This window comes from Microcebus murinus, chromosome 18 (genome assembly GCF_040939455.1).
Source record: "Microcebus murinus isolate Inina chromosome 18, M.murinus_Inina_mat1.0, whole genome shotgun sequence".
Lineage (NCBI taxonomy): Eukaryota > Metazoa > Chordata > Mammalia > Primates > Cheirogaleidae > Microcebus > Microcebus murinus.
This window is the reverse complement of record NC_134121.1, coordinates 43155088-43174387: the sequence shown is the minus strand read 5'-3', so window position 1 is coordinate 43174387 and position 19300 is coordinate 43155088. Positions and strand designations below refer to the sequence as shown.

Genomic DNA, 19300 nt, shown 5'->3' with positions numbered 1-19300 from the left:
CTCCTGACTTTCCCAATGTACACGCTCTCTCTGTTCTGACGCTGCGGACAGCCAGTGGAAAAGTTCGACAAACACTTCCTGTTCCTTTCTCCCACATCTGCCTCCAGATACTTTTCCCAGATCATTTAAATGCATTTATAAGGATCTCCCATCATTTTCCAGCCCTCTTCAAAATGATCTCTTCCTCCAGAAACTTACTTATTCCCAAACTAATTATTGATGCTTCTACCTTTACAATTCTCTCCTCTACAACTCCTGTAAGTGACACAGGGGCATTACACGGCCCCTGAAAATGAAAATAGCTGTCCAGTCTTTTCAGCCACAGCCCACATCAATCCTAATCATCCACCCCCAGGGTTCCAGGGCTTTGGATGCTACAACATTTAGAGATTCTTCTCTTAATGCCCAGGGGAAGAGTGTCCACTGCTGCTGCTTAATGAAACTTCTTCCTTGAACCGATCTAGGTTTCTCCTTAGAAATGCCAGGTGGGCCAGGACGTGAGCATGATTATGGGCCTGCAGGGTCATGGGACACAAAAGAATGTCACTGGATGGACCAACACCCAATTAATGAGGGTAGATCCTTGGGCTGGCCTGGGTGGCCCCTTTGAAGGTATACCGCAGAGCTCTGATTGCATGGGTGTACTGCCTGAAGAGGAGTCCTGACTTAGCAAGAAGCCCAAGTAAAGAATTTTATGGGACAAGGGACTCTTCTGAGGAAGGCAAATAACAGACTGAAGGAAAGGGCGTTTGAAAACCAGTGAAGAAATAAAAAGAAAAAAGACATTACATACTGTGTCCACACCCTCCACAGGGGGTATAAATGCTGGGCAGAGGAAGGAGACCCACAGCTCTGCGGCTTGGAGAACTCGGACCTTGTCTTCAGCCGGGCACGCGCTCCCTCCCAGCACCATGTCCTACACCTGCTTCCTGCCCAGCTTCAGCTGCCGCACCAGCTGCTCCTCCCGGCCCTGCGTGGCCCCCAGCTGCCACAGCTGCACCCTGCCCGGGGCCTGCAACATCCCCGCCAACGTTGGCAGCTGCAACTGGTTCTGCGAGGGCTCCTTCAATGGCAGGGAGAAGGAGACCATGCAGTTCCTGAATGACCGCCTGGCCAGCTACCTGGAGAAGGTGCGTCGGCTGGAGCGGGAGAACGCGGAGCTGGAGAGCCTCATCCAGCAGCGGTGCCAGGAGCAGGACCCCTTGGTGTGTGCCAACTACCAGTCCTACTTCCGGACCATCGAGGAGCTCCAGCAGAAGGTGAGGGGCCTTGCTGCCATCTCCAAGCAAGGGGAGTTCGCTGTGATTCTCAATCTGTAATAGACAAGTGTGTTTCTTGCTCCTATGCTGTTATAATTCTTGCCCTTTCTACCTTCAAAATGGCTTTATAAGTCATTTAAAAGAAATTGGTGACTTCACATTTATTTTCAATCCTCACTAAGAAACCTCTTGCTCCCCAGATCCTGTGCACCAAGTCTGAGAACGCCAGGCTGGTGGTGCAGATTGACAACGCCAAGCTGGCCGCTGACGACTTCAGGACCAAGTGAGTTGTTTGGAATTCGCACTGGTGTCTGTTCCTCTTGTTTAACCTCTAGTTTTAAAAAAGGGATTTCTTCAACTTTGCTGAAGAACAGATCAACCCATCAATTGTGAAGAATTCCGCAGAGGATTGTGAAGAACCTAGCAAAGGAATCGCAAAAGTAGATGAGAACTCAAATCAATCTGTTTGAGGCAAACATTGGGTTTTGATTGAGGCTCCAGAAATCTCTGTCTCCTGGGTCTACTCGTTGCAGAAAGTGGGAAAAGAAGGTCAATGAGGTTATCAGATGTTCCTATGAGTCTTGAAGATCTGCCAGGCACTGCTCTGACCCTGTCCTTGTGCAGGTACGAGACAGAGCTGTCCCTGCGGCAGCTGGTGGAGTCGGACATCAACGGCCTGCGCAGGATCCTGGACGAGCTGACCCTGTGCAAGTCTGACCTGGAGGCCCAGGTGGAGTCCCTGAAGGAGGAGCTGCTCTGCCTCAAGAGCAACCACGAGCAGGTGAGTCTGGAAATGAGAAATGAAGAAACCTGATGCAGCCTGGGGCTGAGGGCAGCTTTAGGGACTTGGAAGAGCAGAATCCAGAGTGTGATACAGGCTGAGGATGTCTTTATAAATTTCCTTTAAAAACACTAATACATCACGATGAAAGAAAAACTGGAGAGACATAAAACTCATCCATGTTCCCAGATAGGATGTATATTTTACTCAAAACTGGTGCATCATTTGAGTTTCCCAGACCACCTCCATCTGCTTGTCATTGGTCACCGAGTGGTAGAATGAGTCCCGGCGTTGCTGAGTTATGGCTGTGCAACATCCTTTAGTGAAGCCCAATGAATGTGAGTCTCTGCCCATTCAGAGTCTTGGTGAAGAGTATTTGGGGATCCTTCTCTCTCCAGGGAGGAACCACTCCATGCTCCTACCTCTCACTTGATAGTAAGAGTTGTTTGATATACAATCTGAAATTGTATAGGCAATATTGTGCATTCTGAGGTCTTCATAGCCAATCTACACACTGTGAAAATTGTGCATCTGGTTCATCCTTCAGTGGCATCCAGGCATAACCTTGGGAATTCTTTTTGAAGCCAAGTGCCCTGGCACAGCAATGGTGAGAAGGGGTCCGTGCCATGTGGATTGCAGGCCATTTTGCCTTGAGCTGTTACAGACTTCTCCACTCAAAGTTTCTTTTGCAGGAGATAGACTAACAGCGCTTCTACACACAATGTCATTTCTTAGAGTCCATTCTTTGTTGAAGAGAGTTACTCTTGTATTTTCTGCATTCACAGGAAGTCAACACCCTGCGCTGCCAGATTGGAGACCGCCTCAACGTGGAGGTGGACGCTGCCCCCACCGTGGACCTGAACCAGGTGCTGAACGAGACCAGGAGCCAGTACGAGGCCCTGGTGGAGACCAACTGCAGGGAAGTGGAGGAATGGTTCACCAGGCAGGTGGGTGTCTCTCAACACGTGGCCACTCGGCCCCCCAGACCCCCCAGGGCCCTCGAGGCAGGGTGTGATCCTGCGTCCTCCCCTTGCGTGTTTCAGACCGAGGAGCTGAGCAAGCAGGTGGTGTCCAGCTCGGAGCAGCTGCAGTCCTGCCAGGCGGAGATCATCGAGCTGCGCCGCACGGTCAACGCCCTGGAGATCGAGCTGCAGGCCCAGCACAACCTGGTGTGTGCTGCTCAGCCCTGCTGGGGAGCCGGGGCAGCTGGGGAGGCGGGGTCACGGGGATTCCCTTTGGGCCACAGGCTCTCCTTAGTGTTGGATCTTGTGAGTTCTTGGGACCCCATGGAGAAATCCTTTAAAGGAGCAGCTGTCTGACACGCTTTATGTCCCCCGACAGAGAAACTCTCTGGAAAACACGCTGACGGAGAGCGAGGCCCGCTACAGCTCCCAGCTGTCCCAGGTGCAGTGCATGATCACCAACGTGGAGTCCCAGCTGGCCGAGATCCGCTGCGACCTGGAGCGGCAGAACCAGGAGTACCAGGTGCTGCTGGACGTGCGGGCCCGGCTGGAGTGCGAGATCAACACGTACCGGAGCCTGCTGGAGGGTGAAGACTGCAAGTGAGTACACAGCCAGAGGTTGCTGATGAAGCTTGTGCACATGTGAATCTATTGCTCAGTTGGGCACTGTGCAAAGATTGCACAGCTGGGAAAGGAAATTATGCCTTCACACAAGACATGCTTAAACAGGGCCCAGAAAACATAATATGGGCATCATTTAAAACATAAAATGGTTTGGTAGCAGGAATTATTTGATACATAAACTGAAATTGTACAGCCAAGTCTTTGCAGTCTACTATGATGACGTGTATGATTACATGATATGTGATGAATATCTTACTTTTTACAATACTGCATTGTGCAGAGGGTGCGTTTCCATACGCTACCTTATTTGACCTTATAATTACCACCAGGTAGCTTGAGGTAGTATTTCCCTCATTCTATAGGTGAAGGAGGAACTGGGGCTTGGAGAAGGCAAACTTGTCCGCGGTCACCAGCTAGGAATGGCCAGTTCTGAGCGTAGAAGTTGGGGTTTCAGAGTCTCTGTCTAGCACCTTGGAGCTCTGTGATGCGCAGACCATTAATAACTTGGTAGTCGGCTTTACAGCAGGGAGCCTGCGCCCTCTCTGTCCTAGGCCAGGCCAAGTCCGGACAGGCTCTCCACTCTCGGGGGCTCTCTGGTATAGGGTTTTAAGTCTCCTTCCACTCACCTCTCCACATCATTCTCTGTCTCCAGGCTGCCCTGCAACCCCTGCGCCACGACCAACGCGTGCGGCAAGCCCATCGGGCCCTGCGTCTCCAATCCCTGCACCCCCTGTGCCCCTCCTGTCCCCTGCACCCCCTGTGTCCCACGCCCCCGCTGTGGGCCCTGCAACTCCTTCGTGCGCTAGAACCCAGGGGATGCCGGAGGAGTGCGGACGCAGGCCCAGGGTCCCAGAGAACAGAGAAACACGGTTTGCTGGAGCGGCCCCAGTAAGGCAGCCAAGGAACTCACCTGAAGCTCCAGCCTCGCCCTTTCCTTCACGGAGTCTCCCTCTGCCTGCCCAGAGAGTTCTCTGATGTGCCAGCGGCCCTCCCTGGAACCTCCTAATAAATGTGATTGCCCTGGCAAAGCAGGCGCTTTTCTCATTGGTATTCATTTGTTTCAAGGTGCTCATCACTCGGGTACTCTATAAAAAGCCACTTGAAAGACAGACCATATAATGGTGTGACTCTTGGATACAGGAGCCGTTCCATGCCTGGCGGGCAGACGGCGGGCCTGGCGCCCCGGCCCCGGGGGTGAGGCAGGCAGGCCGGCGGGAAGCAGGGTGGCGTCTCTGCAGGGCTGCGGTCCCTATCTCCCCTTGGCCAGTCCTGCAGTTTTCCCTTGACCTGGACATCTTCCAGAGCTGCTTGTACCCAAATCGGAACGCAGGAGGCCTGAGTGAGCCGGGGGCTGGCGAGAGGCTCTGGAAAACACATCTTTTTCCAGAAGGAGCTTTGGGTCCAGTGCCGTATCATTCCGGGCTATTGTTGGTCCAGGCAGTCCCAGCGAACGGGCCCTCTGGCTTGCCCTGCCATGGCCAGGACTTCCTCCCTGCCTGTGTGCTGGATCATTACCAGCCTGGACTATTCGGCGCTTTCTGCCCCTTCCCAACTCTGGGTCTTAGAGACCCCATCAACTCTTCCTTTGAAACCTTGGTCTTTCTCAGTTCAGTCCTGCCAGTACCTGTTGATACCTATTCCGTGCCGGCACTGGGTGGTGGGGTGGGGAGAGACACGTGAAGAAAGACATAGTTCCCATCTGTGACGAATTCCCCATTTGTTAAAAGGGATAAAATCAGTCCCCAAGTAGTATCGATGGAAGTCCCTGTCCCCTGGCACTGTGAACAGCTAGGGTGGTGCTAGAGGGGACAGCACCGGGGCCTGATGGCATCAGAGTTTGTCCAGAAAGGGCATCTTTAACTCCAATGATGACCCACATGTGTGGGAAGCACAGACTTCAGGAAACCTCAGGGACGCTCACTTTTCCCACTAACCTTCCTACACACGAGGCTTTCCCAGGCAGGTGTCAGACTCCACTTGGGTGAAACATAATCTTGTGTTCTAAAATATATTGATAAAGCAGCTATTCTTTCTATCACAATTTCTCCCTTGAGTCTTATTTTTAAAACTGAAGTTCCAGGATGGATTCAGATTTGCACACTGTGCCACTTGGCTTGTGAGAAGCCTCTGACCTGGGAGTTCTCTGCTATGATTCACTCCTTGCCTGTGATTTCCTGCATGTCCAAGGTCAAACTCTGTCTAGAGGCCCTCTGTAATTTTGCTTGTTTCTTTATTCCACATCCTGCGTGTGAGTATCTTATTTTACAATAATACAAAAGTCATGCTAATAGCTCCTGTGCTAAGTAGAATAATTGTCCCCCACCCCAACTGCCACCAAAGATGTCCATGTTCTAATTCCTGGAATCTGAGAATGTGTTAGATTGCACACAAAAGGAAATTAAGGTTGCAGATGGCATTCAAGCTGTTCATCCGCTGACTTTATGATAGGAATTTATCCTGGATTATCGGGTGGGCCCAATGGCATCACAGAGGTTCTCAAAAGCAGGAGGGGGAGGCAGGAGAGAGTGAGAGGGATGCATGACTAGGGACAAAGGTCAGAGTGATGTGATGTGAGAAGAACTTGCTCCGTCCTTGCAAGATGTGAAGATTTGAAGGTGGATTTGAAGACGGAGGAAGGTCCCAGGAGCTAAGCAGAGCAGGCAGTCTCCAGACGCTGGGGGAGGCAAGGAAATCGACTCTCCCCTGGGACACAGCCCTGCCTACACCTCGATTTTCTTTTTTATTGTGATAAAATATACGTCACATAAAATTTACCATTTTAGCCATTTTATGCACAGTTCAGAGGCATTAAGTACATTCACATTATTGTGCAACCAGTACCATTATCTATGTCCAGAACTTTCATAATCCCAAACTGAAAGTCTGTACTCATTAAACAATAAACCCCCCTTCCCCTCAGCCCCTGGTAACCTCTATTCTACTTTCTGTCTCTATGAATTTGATTGTTCTAGGGAACTCGTATAAGTAGAATCAGACAATATTTGCCATTTTGTGCCTGGTTTATTTCACTTTGCATGATGTTTTCAAGGTTCATCCATGTTGTAGCATATATCAAAATTTCATTCCTTTTAAGGACTAAATAATAACCCATTGTATGTATGTGCCACATTTTGTTTATCTATTCATCTGTTAATGGATATTTGGGTCATTTATACCTTTGGCTATTGTGAATAATACTACTATGAACATTGGTGTATGTAGATCAATTCAAGTCCCTACTTTCAATTCTTTTGTATATATACCTAAAAGTCAAATTGCTGGATCATATAGCAATTCTGTATTTAATTTTTTGAGAAACCATCATACTGTTTTCTACAGTGGCTACACCATTGAACATTCTTTCCAGCAATGCACAAGAGTCCCACTTCTCCACATCCTTGCCAACAATAAAATCTTTGTTACTTTATGTTTTTTTTTATTTTTTTTTGGATAGTAACCATCATAATGCAGTGGTGTCTCATTGTGATTTTGATTTGTATTTCCCTGATGATTAATGATGTTGAGCATCTTTTTACATGCTTATTGGCCATTTATATATCTTTTTTGGAGAAATGTCTATTCAAGACCTTCGCCCATTTTTTAATTGGGCATGTTTTTTTGTTATTGTTGAGCTGTAAAAGTTCTTTATAAATTCTGGATATTAATCCCCAATAGTTGTATGATTTGTGAATATTTTATCCCAGTCCATGAGTTGCCTTTTTACTCTCTTGACAGTATCCTTTGATGCACAAAAATTTTTAATTAATTTTGATGAAGTTCATTTTATCTATTTTTCTTTTGTTGTTTGTGATTTTGATTCCATATCCAAGAAATCATTGCCAAATCCAATATTATGAAGCTTTTCCTCTATGTTTTCTTTCAAGGAGTTTTATAAGTTTTAGCTCTTGTGTTTAGGTCTTTAATCCTTTCTTGAGCTAATTTTTGCATATAGTAGAAGGTATGGGTCCACTTTCTTTCTTTTGCTTGTGCATATCCAGTTTTCTCAACACCATTTGTTGAAAAAACTATTCTTCCTTCATTGAATGATCATGACATCCTTGACAAAAAATCATTTGATCATAAATGTAAGGGTTGGTTTCTGGGCCTCCTATTCTATTCCATTGGTTTATAAGTCTGTCTTCATGCCAGAACCACACTCTTTTGATTATTGTGGCTTCACATTAAGTTTTGAAATAGGAAGTGTGAGTTCCCCAACTTTGTTGTTCTTTTTAAAGATTGTTTGGCTATTTGAGGTCCCATATAAATTTTAGGATGTTTTTTTTATTTCTGAAAAAAATGTCATTGGGATTTTGATAGGGATTGCATTGAACTGTTGATTAGATAGCTTTGGCTAGTATTGTCATCTTAACAATAGTAAATCTAATCCACGAACATGACTGTCTTTCCATTTATTTATGTCTTCTTTAATTTCTTTCAGCAATGCTATGAGTATACATGTCTTTTGCTTCCTTGGCTAAGTTTATCCCTAAGTATTCTATTTCTTTTGATGCTATTGTAAATGTAATTTTTTTTTCTTAATTTCCTTTTCAGATTGTTCATTGCTAGTGTACATAAATGTGACTTGATGCCTTAACTTTAACATAGCATATGACCTTGATTTTAGATGCATTTTAAACTTCTGACCTACAGAACTTTAAGGTAATAAATTGTATTGTTTTAAGCCACTAACTTTGTGGTAATTTATGATAGCAGCCATGGGAAACTAATACAGCTCTCATCTATTGAACATCTACTATGGGTTAGGCAAAATAATAGGAACTTAATCTTAGTTAATCTTCATAACAATGCTGGAAATTAAACCCATTTTACAGATTAGGGAACTGAGCTTTGGAAACTTGTTTAACATCATGGTTGGTTATTAGCAGTTGAAGGATTTGAACCAGGTTCTATCTGTAGTTGCACATATGACACCACTATAAAGTACGGAGAATGATTTTTACAAATCAGAATAGAATGAACAGATACAGATCAATGACATTCTTCAAAATTGTCCCCTACGCACAAAATCCAACTAATTTTTGGCAACTCTCTTTAGGTATTGGTGTTAGCGTCAATTATGAGTCACAATCATAAGCAGGTTTTTTTTTTCTTGTTTGTTTTTTAAATTACCTAATTTGATTGTCTACCTCATTTACAAGGTGTCTCTTTGAATGGCTTCAAACAAGTCAAACCCATCCTCAAAGTACAAAAGATTTGCTATCAATAAATTGGGTATTAAAAAGATACAAACATTACCAAAACAAAAATCTCAAAACATTCTTTGAATAGAGATAGCATTCCGGAATAAAGAAAAATTCTGGCCAGAGGCAAAACTTACAGGATTTGTAAATTTGCATGTTTTCTTAAACAGAAAAATCTCAATGTCTGTAGCTTCTCTTAATTTTGTAAATAAATGTGTTCTACCTCTCCTGTTCACTTCCACGTGGCTTTTAAACTATTTCTAGGTGCTCTGCCAACATCATCAAGCACACAGCATGGCAGTGGTTCTCAACCCTGGCTGTGCTTTGGAATCACCCAGGGAACAGACACAAATTTTGAGGATTGTGTCGGCCCTCCGAGGGTCGGATTTAATTGGTCCGGGACTCAGCCTGGCCACTGGGAGTTTCAGAAGCTCCAAAGGCGCTGAGGCTTCCGTGAGCCAGGTTGAGAGCCACTTAGCAGAACCTGGGTTCTGGTTCTGCCTTGCCCCTTGACAGCTCTGTCTTTGAACAAGACACACGGCTTCTCTGAGCTTTACTTTCCCCACAGGTAAAGTGGAGATAACCGTCCCTTCCTACTTACTACTATACTTGCCAGGAGGAGCATGGAAAGTTGTGTTTATGGAAACACTTTGTACGCCAGGTATTGTTATTAGGATTGTTAATCATTTTGGTTATTGCTGGTCCCAACACATAGTTAAGCTTCTGTTTTTTTGTTTTTTTTTTTTTTTTTTTTTTTTTGAGACAGAGTGTCACTCTGTTCCCTGGACCAGAGTGCCCTGGCATCAGCCTAGTTCACAACAACCTCAAACTCCTAGGCTTGAGCAGTCCTTCTGCCTCAGCCTCCGGAGTAGCTGGGACTACAGGCATGCACCACCATGCCCGGCTAATTTTTTCTATATATTTTTAGTTGGCCAATTAATTTCTTTCTATTTTTTAGTAGAGACGGGGTCTCGCTCTTGCTCAGGCTGGTTTCGAACTCCTGACCTTGATTCACCCACCTCCGTCTCCCAGAGTGCTAGGATTACAGGTGTGAGCCACCGTGCCCGGCCCATAGCTAAGCTTCTTAGGGGTAGAAAAGTACAGTTATCTTTTTATTTTTCGGTTTTATAACCAACAGTAGAATTTATATACTGTCTCGTTGTCTTTCACACCACCAATTCTTTAAATCTAGCTCCGCACCAGGAGTGTATGACATTATTTGACATTTGTTGGCCCCAGACCCATCTTGCGATGGGGGCCCAGTGGGCCCAGGTTCCTTCTCGGTTGGCTGGGCTATTTGGCATGTCTATCGGTCTTTGGTGACCTATTTTACGGGTTCCTGGGCTGTCCTGGTCTAAACTCTTAGTCTGCTGTGCATATCATTCTTGGATATTTGACTTTTCCCTGAGCTTACCTCCGGAATACTTTTTCTGATTATTTTCCCTTCCCCCACCTCAAGTCTTATATTTGCTATGGGATAGAAATAAGGCACTTTTATTTATTGATTTTTTATTTATTTTATTTTATTATTATTATTTTTTATTTCGGCTCATACCTGGTGTCAAAGCTATCATTTGAGTTCCCTGTGGCCTGAGGTTGCTGTCGGCATCTATGGAAAGAGCAGCAGGGCTGCCCAGGAGAGCCCAGAAAAGCTTAGTTTTTTCTGTGAAAGCCCATCCTATCACTTCCGGGAGTCATGGTTCATGACAAGCCTGTAGAATTTGTTACTTTTTAACTCCTAGTTTACTAAGGAGCAGAGCCATATGCAGGAAGCCTAGGTGTCTTCTTGCCTGATCATAGCGGATGTTGGAAGCCCCGATCTCTTTTCTGCATTTTCTCCCATTTCTTGTGTTTTCTCCCACCCTAGCCTAGGCCAGAGTCTCATCTCTCTAACTCACAGTCAGTGATGGGCCAGGCAGACTTGAGTCTCTTTACTTACATCAATTCAGACAAGTTAAATTTCTACCCAATGTCTCAGATTCTTCATCTCTGGTACATGGTGACAACAATGGAATCTGAACACCCAGGGTTTGGGGTGAGGCTGAAATACTGTGTGCGAAGATACTCAGCAGACTGTCAATCTAGAAAGTGATCTATTGATATTCATTGCCATACTATCTCACTGTCTGGGCACTAGTTTTATCCTCCATAAATTCAGCTCCTTCTAGCTTTAGAATTTGTTAATTCTTTAGACTTCTTTGATTCTGGGAAACAGAACTTCTGCAGTAAACTTTTACAGGGTTAAAAGTTTGGAGTTAGGAAGGTAGGCTTTCTCCTAGGTTCTAAATCACCTTAGGTCATGTGATTGTGCATCTTCCTTGCTTAGATGTTCATAAAAGGTGATCTAATTTCACAACTAGACCAACTATGATCTAATTTGATCTAATTTCATGTCAGCCAACTATGCAAAAGGATAGTTGTTTCCCCGTGGAAGAAGGTAAATGAGTGAAACTCTTGGTTTTAGTTCAGGAAGGTGCCATGGAGAGTAGCTCCATGTGCCCAGCGTCTTGGGCAGAGAGGCCTTTGGAGGACTGATGGGGTATGAAGGAGGTGGGGAACAGGGCCCCAAAAGGGACCAGAAAGAAAAACTACAAAGCAAGGGGCAATGGGAAGCAATGAATCTAAGATTTCCTTTCCCTCACAAAACTAGAGAAGTCTTTGTGTTAAATATAACACAGATTGGAGTCAGACACTTTAGTTGCTCAAATCTCTGCTCCATCCCTTATTGGCTATATCTTGGGCAAATTTTGAGCCTTTTGCAATTTGTTTCTCATTCTGTACAATGGAAATAATAGGCCAAACTTATAGGGCTGTTGGGAGGATAAAGTGAGAAATGTGCCAAAGTGCTTAGCACCTAGTTTGGCACCTGGTAAGTATTCATGAAATGGTACAATCATCACCATCATCATCACCAACAACAATAACAACACTGCCATCATCATCATTATTATAGATGCTTGCCCAGAACAGTCAGGCTGGAAGATTCCCAGAGGATGAGTAGGGCCTGTTTCAATGCCAGACCAGAAAGGAGGCTTTGGTGATAATACAATTCCATGGTCCTCCTCAAGAACCACCCCAAATAACCAACCTGACAAGATTAGGCACTTAACAGAGAAGGTAGGGGACAATGGTCGTCAACCAACTTCCTATTCCAGTCACTAAGTTAATGTGAAAATCTGCATTTTTGTTGACTGATTTATGAGTAGGGTTCTGTGTCTCTAGTGCTTACAAGGTGTGTGAGTGAGGTTTGCTCACCACCGGGTTAGCATGGGCAATGTGCCCAGGTATCTACTTAACAAAGTCAAATTTTCACAAAATACTTCATCTGGGTAATCAGGACCAACAGTAGGAAGGATAAAGTTTACAGAAATAGTCATCATCACTCCCTTGCATAACCATGTTCACACACAGTCTATTACTCAACTTGAACACAAAAAACTATGAGGTAGGCAGCATTATTATGATTTCAACTTAAGAGATGAGAAAAACAAGACTGAAAACAAGGAAATTGACTTCTCTGAGCTGATCTCGTGGGTAAGGATGTAAATCCAAGTCATTTAACTTCAAGTGTGTGGTTTTGTTGGGAGTGACATCAGCAAGATGATAGAATCAGAAGATCCCATGGACACACTGGTTCAACAAGCATATGCAGATTGAGTGCCTTTGTGAGAAATTCAGTAGCTACCTGAGAGGTTCTTGTACCTGAGTGAGTGCCAAAGCAGCCAATCAGAGCCAGTAGAAAGACTTTAGACACCCTCTCAGGATAATCCATACCTCCCAGTCTCATGTCATATGATCAGGAGGAAACCCCAAGCTCCCAGCTCCTCTGTGGGAGGGAAGAAAATGACTAGACCATATGTCCAACATTCAGATTTTTCTGGGGGATGCTAAGGCACTAGCTTCTAACTTGCCTATCGTAGAGTGCGGATGGGAGCCAGCAAACACTAGACACAGGAGCCACTGAGAACAAGGATGGTGATTTGAACTAGCACAATGACACTCCCACCACACCTCCTTCCCTGGCCCAATGCAGTGAGGCAGTGAAAAACTCTAGATCCCAGGTTCCTCCTGGGGAGAGAATGAGTTGGACTGTGTGTCTATATTCTGAATTTTCTGGGGACTGCCTGAGGGATGGGCTTCTGTCTCACCTTTGTCAACATGCTAATGGAACTGGGCATATTCAAGATGCTTGGAGGCTGCAATGAACCAATATGGTGTTTTAGACCAGCACAAAGACTGGAGAGGCCCCCAAGTCTCTGGCAAGGCAGATCGGAGAGGTCTACTCCTGCATGAGGCCAGCCCATGAAGAATGGGACAGGTGGCTGTTATGTTTAAGGCACAGATACTGGCACAAAGAGTCAAGGAAAATGAAGAAACAGGGAGACATGTCCCAAACAAAGATACAAAATAATTCCTCTGAGTAGTGGGGAGAGCCCTTCAAATAAGGTCACCATGGATACTGAACACCTCATTCTGGTTTTCCTCTCTTGGCAAGTCAAAGGCATTATGCTTCGTATATGTGCTTAACACTTCCAGCTGGGCTAGCACACTTTTGGACTATTCCCAGCAAATGTTCCTTCTGGATCTTTCTTCTCCTTCTCACCTTCAGAGAGACTGTTGCTACATTGCAGGTTGGCAAACTTTTTTATTTTAGGCTTTGCAGGCCCTATAGTCTCTGTTGCAACTACTCAACTCTGCCAGTGTAGTGCAAAAGCAGTCACATGCAATACCTAAACAAATGGGTATGGCTGTGTTCTGTTAAAACTTCATTTATAAAAAATGCAGCGGCCCAAACTTGGCCAGGGACTGTAGTTTGCAAGTCTCCCACATTAGTGCTATTCCCTTTCATCCCCTCAGTTTCCATATTGCTTTCTCATTTCCCAACCAGGAATATACACTTGTTCTCAGTCTCTCCATGTGTTGGCAAATTCCCTAAATCCCAACCAAGAGCAATGCTCAGGATCCTTACAACTAACACAGGACGAGTTTCTGGTGTGAGGACAAGTTGAACTGAACACTGAAACATGGGTAGACTTGGGAGGAGAGGGCACTTGGAATAGTGTTCCCCCAAAGCTCTCTTTCCAGGGAGTACAGTGGCAGAATCTTGTAGGTGAGGAGTTCCTGATTCCCAGACGGCTCCACCCCATGTCCCTGGCTGTCCTCCCCTCTGAGTAATGGGGAGAGACTTTGGGGCTGTAATAATTCCACCTCCTTTGAAGCTATCTGATGAAACTCTGATTTCACCAACCACCGGCACTCAGGAAGAGCCTGGTGTGACACAAGCTGAATGGAATAATTTTATGGGATGAGGGGGGACTCTTTGGAAGCATCTAACTAGCATATTTTGGTGAAAAATTAGCTAAAGCATTAGGAAATGAAACTATGCTGTATGCCAAGCCCCCACCCACCATTAAGGGTATAAAAGGATCATAGAGAAAGGAGAGCCTCAAACAGCACCTACGTCCACGTCTAGAAGTCACCTGCTCTCCCATTACCTGTCCCAGCACCATGTCTCTCACCTGCTGTCAGCCCAGCTTCAGCTGCCGCACCAGTTGCTCCTCCCGGCCCTGCGTGGCCCCCAGCTGCCACAGCTGCACCCTGCCCGGGGCCTGCAACATCCCCGCCAATGTGGGCAACTGCAACTGGTTCTGTGAAGGCTCCTTCAATGGCAGCGAGAAGGAGACCATGCAGTTCCTGAACGACCGCCTGGCCAGCTACCTGGAGAAGGTGCGTCGGCTGGAGCGGGAGAACGCGGAGCTGGAGAGCCTCATCCAGCAGCGGTGCCAGGAGCAGGACCCCTTGGTGTGTGCCAACTACCAGTCCTACTTCCGGACCATCGAGGAGCTCCAGCAGAAGGTGAGGGCTGGGCCCATGGGAGCCCAGCAGCCACTGGCTCTCTTTGATCAATAAGACATTCTCAAGTTCAAGTGGACCTCATGAGAGACATTTCTTTTCAGATTCTGTGTGCCAAATCTGAGAATGCCAGGATAGTGACGAAGGTAGACAATGCCAAGCTGGCCTCTGATGACTTCAGAACCAAGTATGTTGACTCCTTTGGGCCAGATGAGCAAGCCCCCTATGGCTCTTCCATGGCCATACGGGCCTAACGCTGCCTGGAAGGGAGGAGGAAGCCATTCTCTCTTTTGATTTCTCCTCTTAAGGCTGGCTAAGGAACGTCAGTTTCAAACAGGGATCCACGCTCATGTATGGCCTGCTCTTTAGTCCACATGGGTCTTTCTGGAGGGGCTTCTTAAATTCAGAGATTGGAATTAGTTCTTTTTTAGGAATAGATTGATTCAGTGGTATATTAACCAGCAAAATTGAGAGCAGAGTGAGAGACATCTCATGAGTGCTTGGGTGTTGGGGTGAGGCAGGGGACTTCTCCAACCTATCTGTGCATAGCTTGAGGGAAACATATGGAAGGGAAGAGGCAGAAATCGGTGCAAGTTCAAAAAGATCCAGGGCAAGCAAGACACTAGAGAGGAAGGTGGGCTTCCTTCCTAGCTCATCCTCCGATCTGTGTGTGCAGGTACGAGACAGAGCTGTCCCTGCGGCAGCTGGTGGAGTCGGACATCAACAGCCTGCGCAGGGTCCTGGACGAGCTGACCCTGTGCAGGTCTGACCTGGAGGCCCAGGTGGAGTCCCTGAGGGAGGAGCTGCTCTGCCTCAAGAAGAACCACGAGGAGGTGAGAAGAAAGTGAAAAATGCAGGCTTCCCAGAGCCAAGCGGTCCCTTGGGGAGCCAGGAGGCAGTAACTGTTAGGCTGCCTGGCCTGGGACCCCTTCCTGGGGAACACAAAATTAGCTAAGAGGCTGATGATGCTAGACCCATATTGAGAAGGGAGGTGGCCTGCTAATTCTCAAGCGGCTGCGCGAGGCTTTGGCAGGTGTTGGACTCGTGGAGGAAGCACATCATTTACAGAGCCCTGCTCTCTGCTGGTCACTGTTAGGTCCCGAATTTGGTGGGAGAGGTGGAGAAAAAAAAGAGAATAAGACACGGCCCCTCCCTTCAAAGAGCTCAGAGTCTAGTGTGGAGAGACAGCCACGTAAACACAGCGTACAATATGAGGCAGAGTGCAGTGAGCATGTGTGAGAGGTACCAGCGAGTGGTCTAGCAATAACCCCGCCTGCCTGAGGGGACACGGGGGACTCTGCTCAGGTGCCAGGAGGAGCCTCTCAGTCCTGGGTGTTTCAGTCTGAGGGAAGAGGCGGAGCAAAGGCGCAGGAGGGGCAAAGCGGGGCTCGTTGGAGGACGGCTGGGGGCATATGGCACCTCGGGATGTGATGGGGGTGGGGGAGGACTCGCACATGCCGAGCGGTTTGCACTTAGTCTTCTAGGACATGTGAAGCTGTTTCAGCTTTTTGGGGACAGGTACTGCTGTGATTCCTATTTGAGTTTACTGCTCCTCCACGTGATGTGTTCATCTTCGGGACTGAGCAGGATATGCCTTTTAGTGCCTTCATGGCAGGGTTGTGCTCACTTTCCCAGAGCAGGAAGATAGCAGAGCCACTGCTGTGGGTTCATTCTTGTCCCTTTCTCCATCAGGAAGTCAACACCCTGCGCTGCCAGATTGGAGACCGCCTCAACGTGGAGGTGGACGCTGCCCCCACCGTGGACCTGAACCAGGTGCTGAACGAGACCAGGAGCCAGTACGAGGCCCTGGTGGAGACCAACCGCAGGGAAGTGGAGGAATGGTTCACCAGGCAGGTGGGTGTCTCTCAGCATGTGGCCACTCGGCCCCCAGACCCCCCAGGGCCCTCGAGGCAGGGTGTGATCCTGCGTCCTCCCCTTGCGTGTTTCAGACCGAGGAGCTGAGCAAGCAGGTGGTGTCCAGCTCGGAGCAGCTGCAGTCCTGCCAGGCGGAGATCATCGAGCTGCGCCGCATGGTCAACGCCCTGGAGATCGAGCTGCAGGCCCAGCACAACCTGGTGTGTGCTGCTCAGCCCTGCTGGGGAGCCGGGGGCAGCCGGGGAGGTGGGGTCACGGGGATGCCCTTTGGGCCACAGGCTCTCCTTAGTGTTGGATCTTGTGAGTTCTTGGGACCCCATGGAGAAATCCTTTAAAGGAGCAGCTGTCTGACACGCTTTATGTCCCCCTGACAGAGAAACTCTCTGGAAAACACGCTGACGGAGAGCGAGGCCCGCTACAGCTCCCAGCTGTCCCAGGTGCAGTGCATGATCACCAACGTGGAGTCCCAGCTGGCCGAGATCCGCTGCGACCTGGAGCGGCAGAACCAGGAGTACCAGGTGCTGCTGGACGTGCGGGCCCGGCTGGAGTGCGAGATCAACACGTACCGGGCGCTGCTGGACGGGGAGGACTGCAAGTGAGTATTGGGTGAAGGATTTCGCGGAAGAGTATATATAGTGGGACATTGTGGGCACACACACGGTGGCTGTATTTTCAACTTGCCAAACCACACCCTTTAACTGAGCATCTGCTATGTGCTCAGAGATCTGTGATAGCTGAGCAAACATGGAAGGACAAAAGTGAAGGGAACAGCCCCTGCCTCTGGGGGCTAGCCCTAGAGAGGCGGTAGGGCGCTGGCCCGTCATAGCATAACTGTTGGGTAGGTCAGATTGTGTGACGTTCCATGAGAGTTCAAGGGCATGAAATAATATTTTTCAAAAGGACAATTTCCCACCTGTGGGCATGGTATTCCGGGAAAGAGAGAAGGATTTGGTGACAATCAAAATTTGATTCCAACTAACTCCAACCACTGGGAATTCATAGGTTGTCTCATTAAGCACGAGGAAGTCTGTGCACCTGAGGGCTCTCTACACTCCCCAATCTGTTCTAATCCTCCCTATCCCCCAGGCTCCCCTGCAACCCATGTGCCACCACCAATGCCAGTGGCAACCTCTGTGGACCCTGCGGCTGCTCTCAAAAGTGTGGCTGTAATTGAAAACCTTATATCCTCTTTGAAGACATCAACAAAACCATTTAGATCAAGCACAGGAAAAGTCCTCAGGTTCTGCCTTTGCTGGGGCCCAGCTGACATCAAGAAACCACGTCATGCCAACTGTGATACTTCTAGACACTGAAATGCCTTCCCGGTCTAACATGCAAAGACACATATCATCAACTTCCAATGTCTGGAACATGCCTTCGGGTTGAGAGTTGAGCCTCTTTGTGAAAATGTTCAGCTCGCTGTCATCTGAGCTCCAGTTATTAGTTTAGGGTGTTTCCTGTACCTACTGCATTTCCTGCTTTCCTTTCTTCTTTGGCATTCTCTGGAATGCAAGGAGGTTACTTCATTTACTTCCCAATAAACTTTATTTCTTTGGCATAGTAAATGTGCTTCTCATCCATATTCATGCATTGTAAATTACTCATGATGGCTGTTTCAAAAAAATACCCCTTCATTAGGAGAATAAAATGGATTGAATGACTGTGCTCAGCCATTAGGCACCACCAGAAACACTGATGAAGAGGGAGTGATGCCCTCCTGAGAGGCTCCCACCAAGGGTGGGCCACACAGAAAACCAAACCTGGCCTTCACCAGCCATGCCCATCTTGCCTTGACTGCAGGACCTTTGGCAATTTTGAGAATCTTCCCCAAACCTCACTGCTATCTCCCACGGTCACCCTCATCAGAATGGAATTTTCTGCTCCCCTTTCTCCTTAACTGCCTGAAGACCAGGTTCTGTAGAAAATGCTCCAAGAGCAGTGAACCTCTTCTCTCAACCTCTCTGTTGCACCTGCATTGACAATAGATACCTGCTCCTCCCTCGACATGCACCTCCGTCGATTTCCATAACCCTGTACACTCTAGCTCCTTTGGTAACAGCTCAGATTATCTGTCTTCCCTTTTGTGTCCCAAATGGAGGAAACACCCAGATCCCCAGCCCTCTGTTTTTCTCCTTCTATATCCCTGTTTATGGAGAACCAGCACCTCTACCCTGATGACTCTCATCTCAGCTTATGCTCCAGGTTTTCAGTTGCCCATAAGACAATTTCACTGGGCACCAGACCTTTACATCATGTTTAATTGGACTAAAACTTATCTTTGACAAACTGGTTCATCTTGCTACCCACTTGTCATACCTGAAATGTCCTCTGAAAGGACCCTTTAAGTGCAGTCAACCCTCTCTCCTTACCTTTCTCTCTTAAAGTTTCTTCTTTCCCCTTCTTTGCCCTTATCTACAATGTTCTTCCATAGCCTCCTTGTCATTTCATTTCCTATAATTCTAAGAAAGGCTGATGTTCATTAAGCACCCCCCAAAAAAACCCATCAATTTTATTGCACCCCTACTTGCCTCATCTCTGAATTTTTAAAGCTCTTAAGTCTGTATGCCATAATCTCAATTATGCATTCAAATTAATTCTATCCAATTGACACAACTGCCATTGATCATCTTTTGTGTGTGCCAGGTACTGTGTGGGGTCCTGAGAAGCACAAATAAGTGAACCCCAGTCCTGGCCCACCGCATGTTTATAGTCCAGAGTGGATGAGACAAAGAGGTGGCCACACAC

At 47.1% G+C, this 19300-nt stretch overlaps 3 protein-coding genes across 3 annotated transcripts in view; 2 read left to right on the top strand and 1 right to left on the bottom strand.

Moving 5' to 3' along the window:
• EIF1 (eukaryotic translation initiation factor 1) overlaps window positions 1-19300 on the bottom strand; it is a 478792-nt gene that overhangs the window by 250313 nt on the left and 209179 nt on the right. The window lies entirely within an intron of this gene.
• Window positions 847-4432, top strand: LOC105872042 (keratin, type I cuticular Ha1). Its single transcript, XM_012765785.3, has 7 exons — window positions 847-1259; window positions 1460-1542; window positions 1884-2040; window positions 2826-2987; window positions 3084-3209; window positions 3382-3602; window positions 4279-4432. The coding sequence occupies exons 1-7, from the start codon at window positions 912-914 to the stop codon at window positions 4430-4432; spliced, it is 1251 nt and encodes a 416-aa protein (XP_012621239.3). The 5' UTR covers window positions 847-911.
• On the top strand, window positions 14283-18115 carry LOC105872043 (keratin, type I cuticular Ha4). The gene is made up of 7 exons (XM_020280826.2): window positions 14283-14683; window positions 14785-14867; window positions 15357-15513; window positions 16373-16534; window positions 16630-16755; window positions 16930-17150; window positions 17642-18115. Exons 1-7 carry the CDS (start codon window positions 14336-14338, stop codon window positions 17727-17729), a joined length of 1185 nt encoding a protein of 394 aa, XP_020136415.2. The 5' UTR covers window positions 14283-14335; the 3' UTR covers window positions 17730-18115.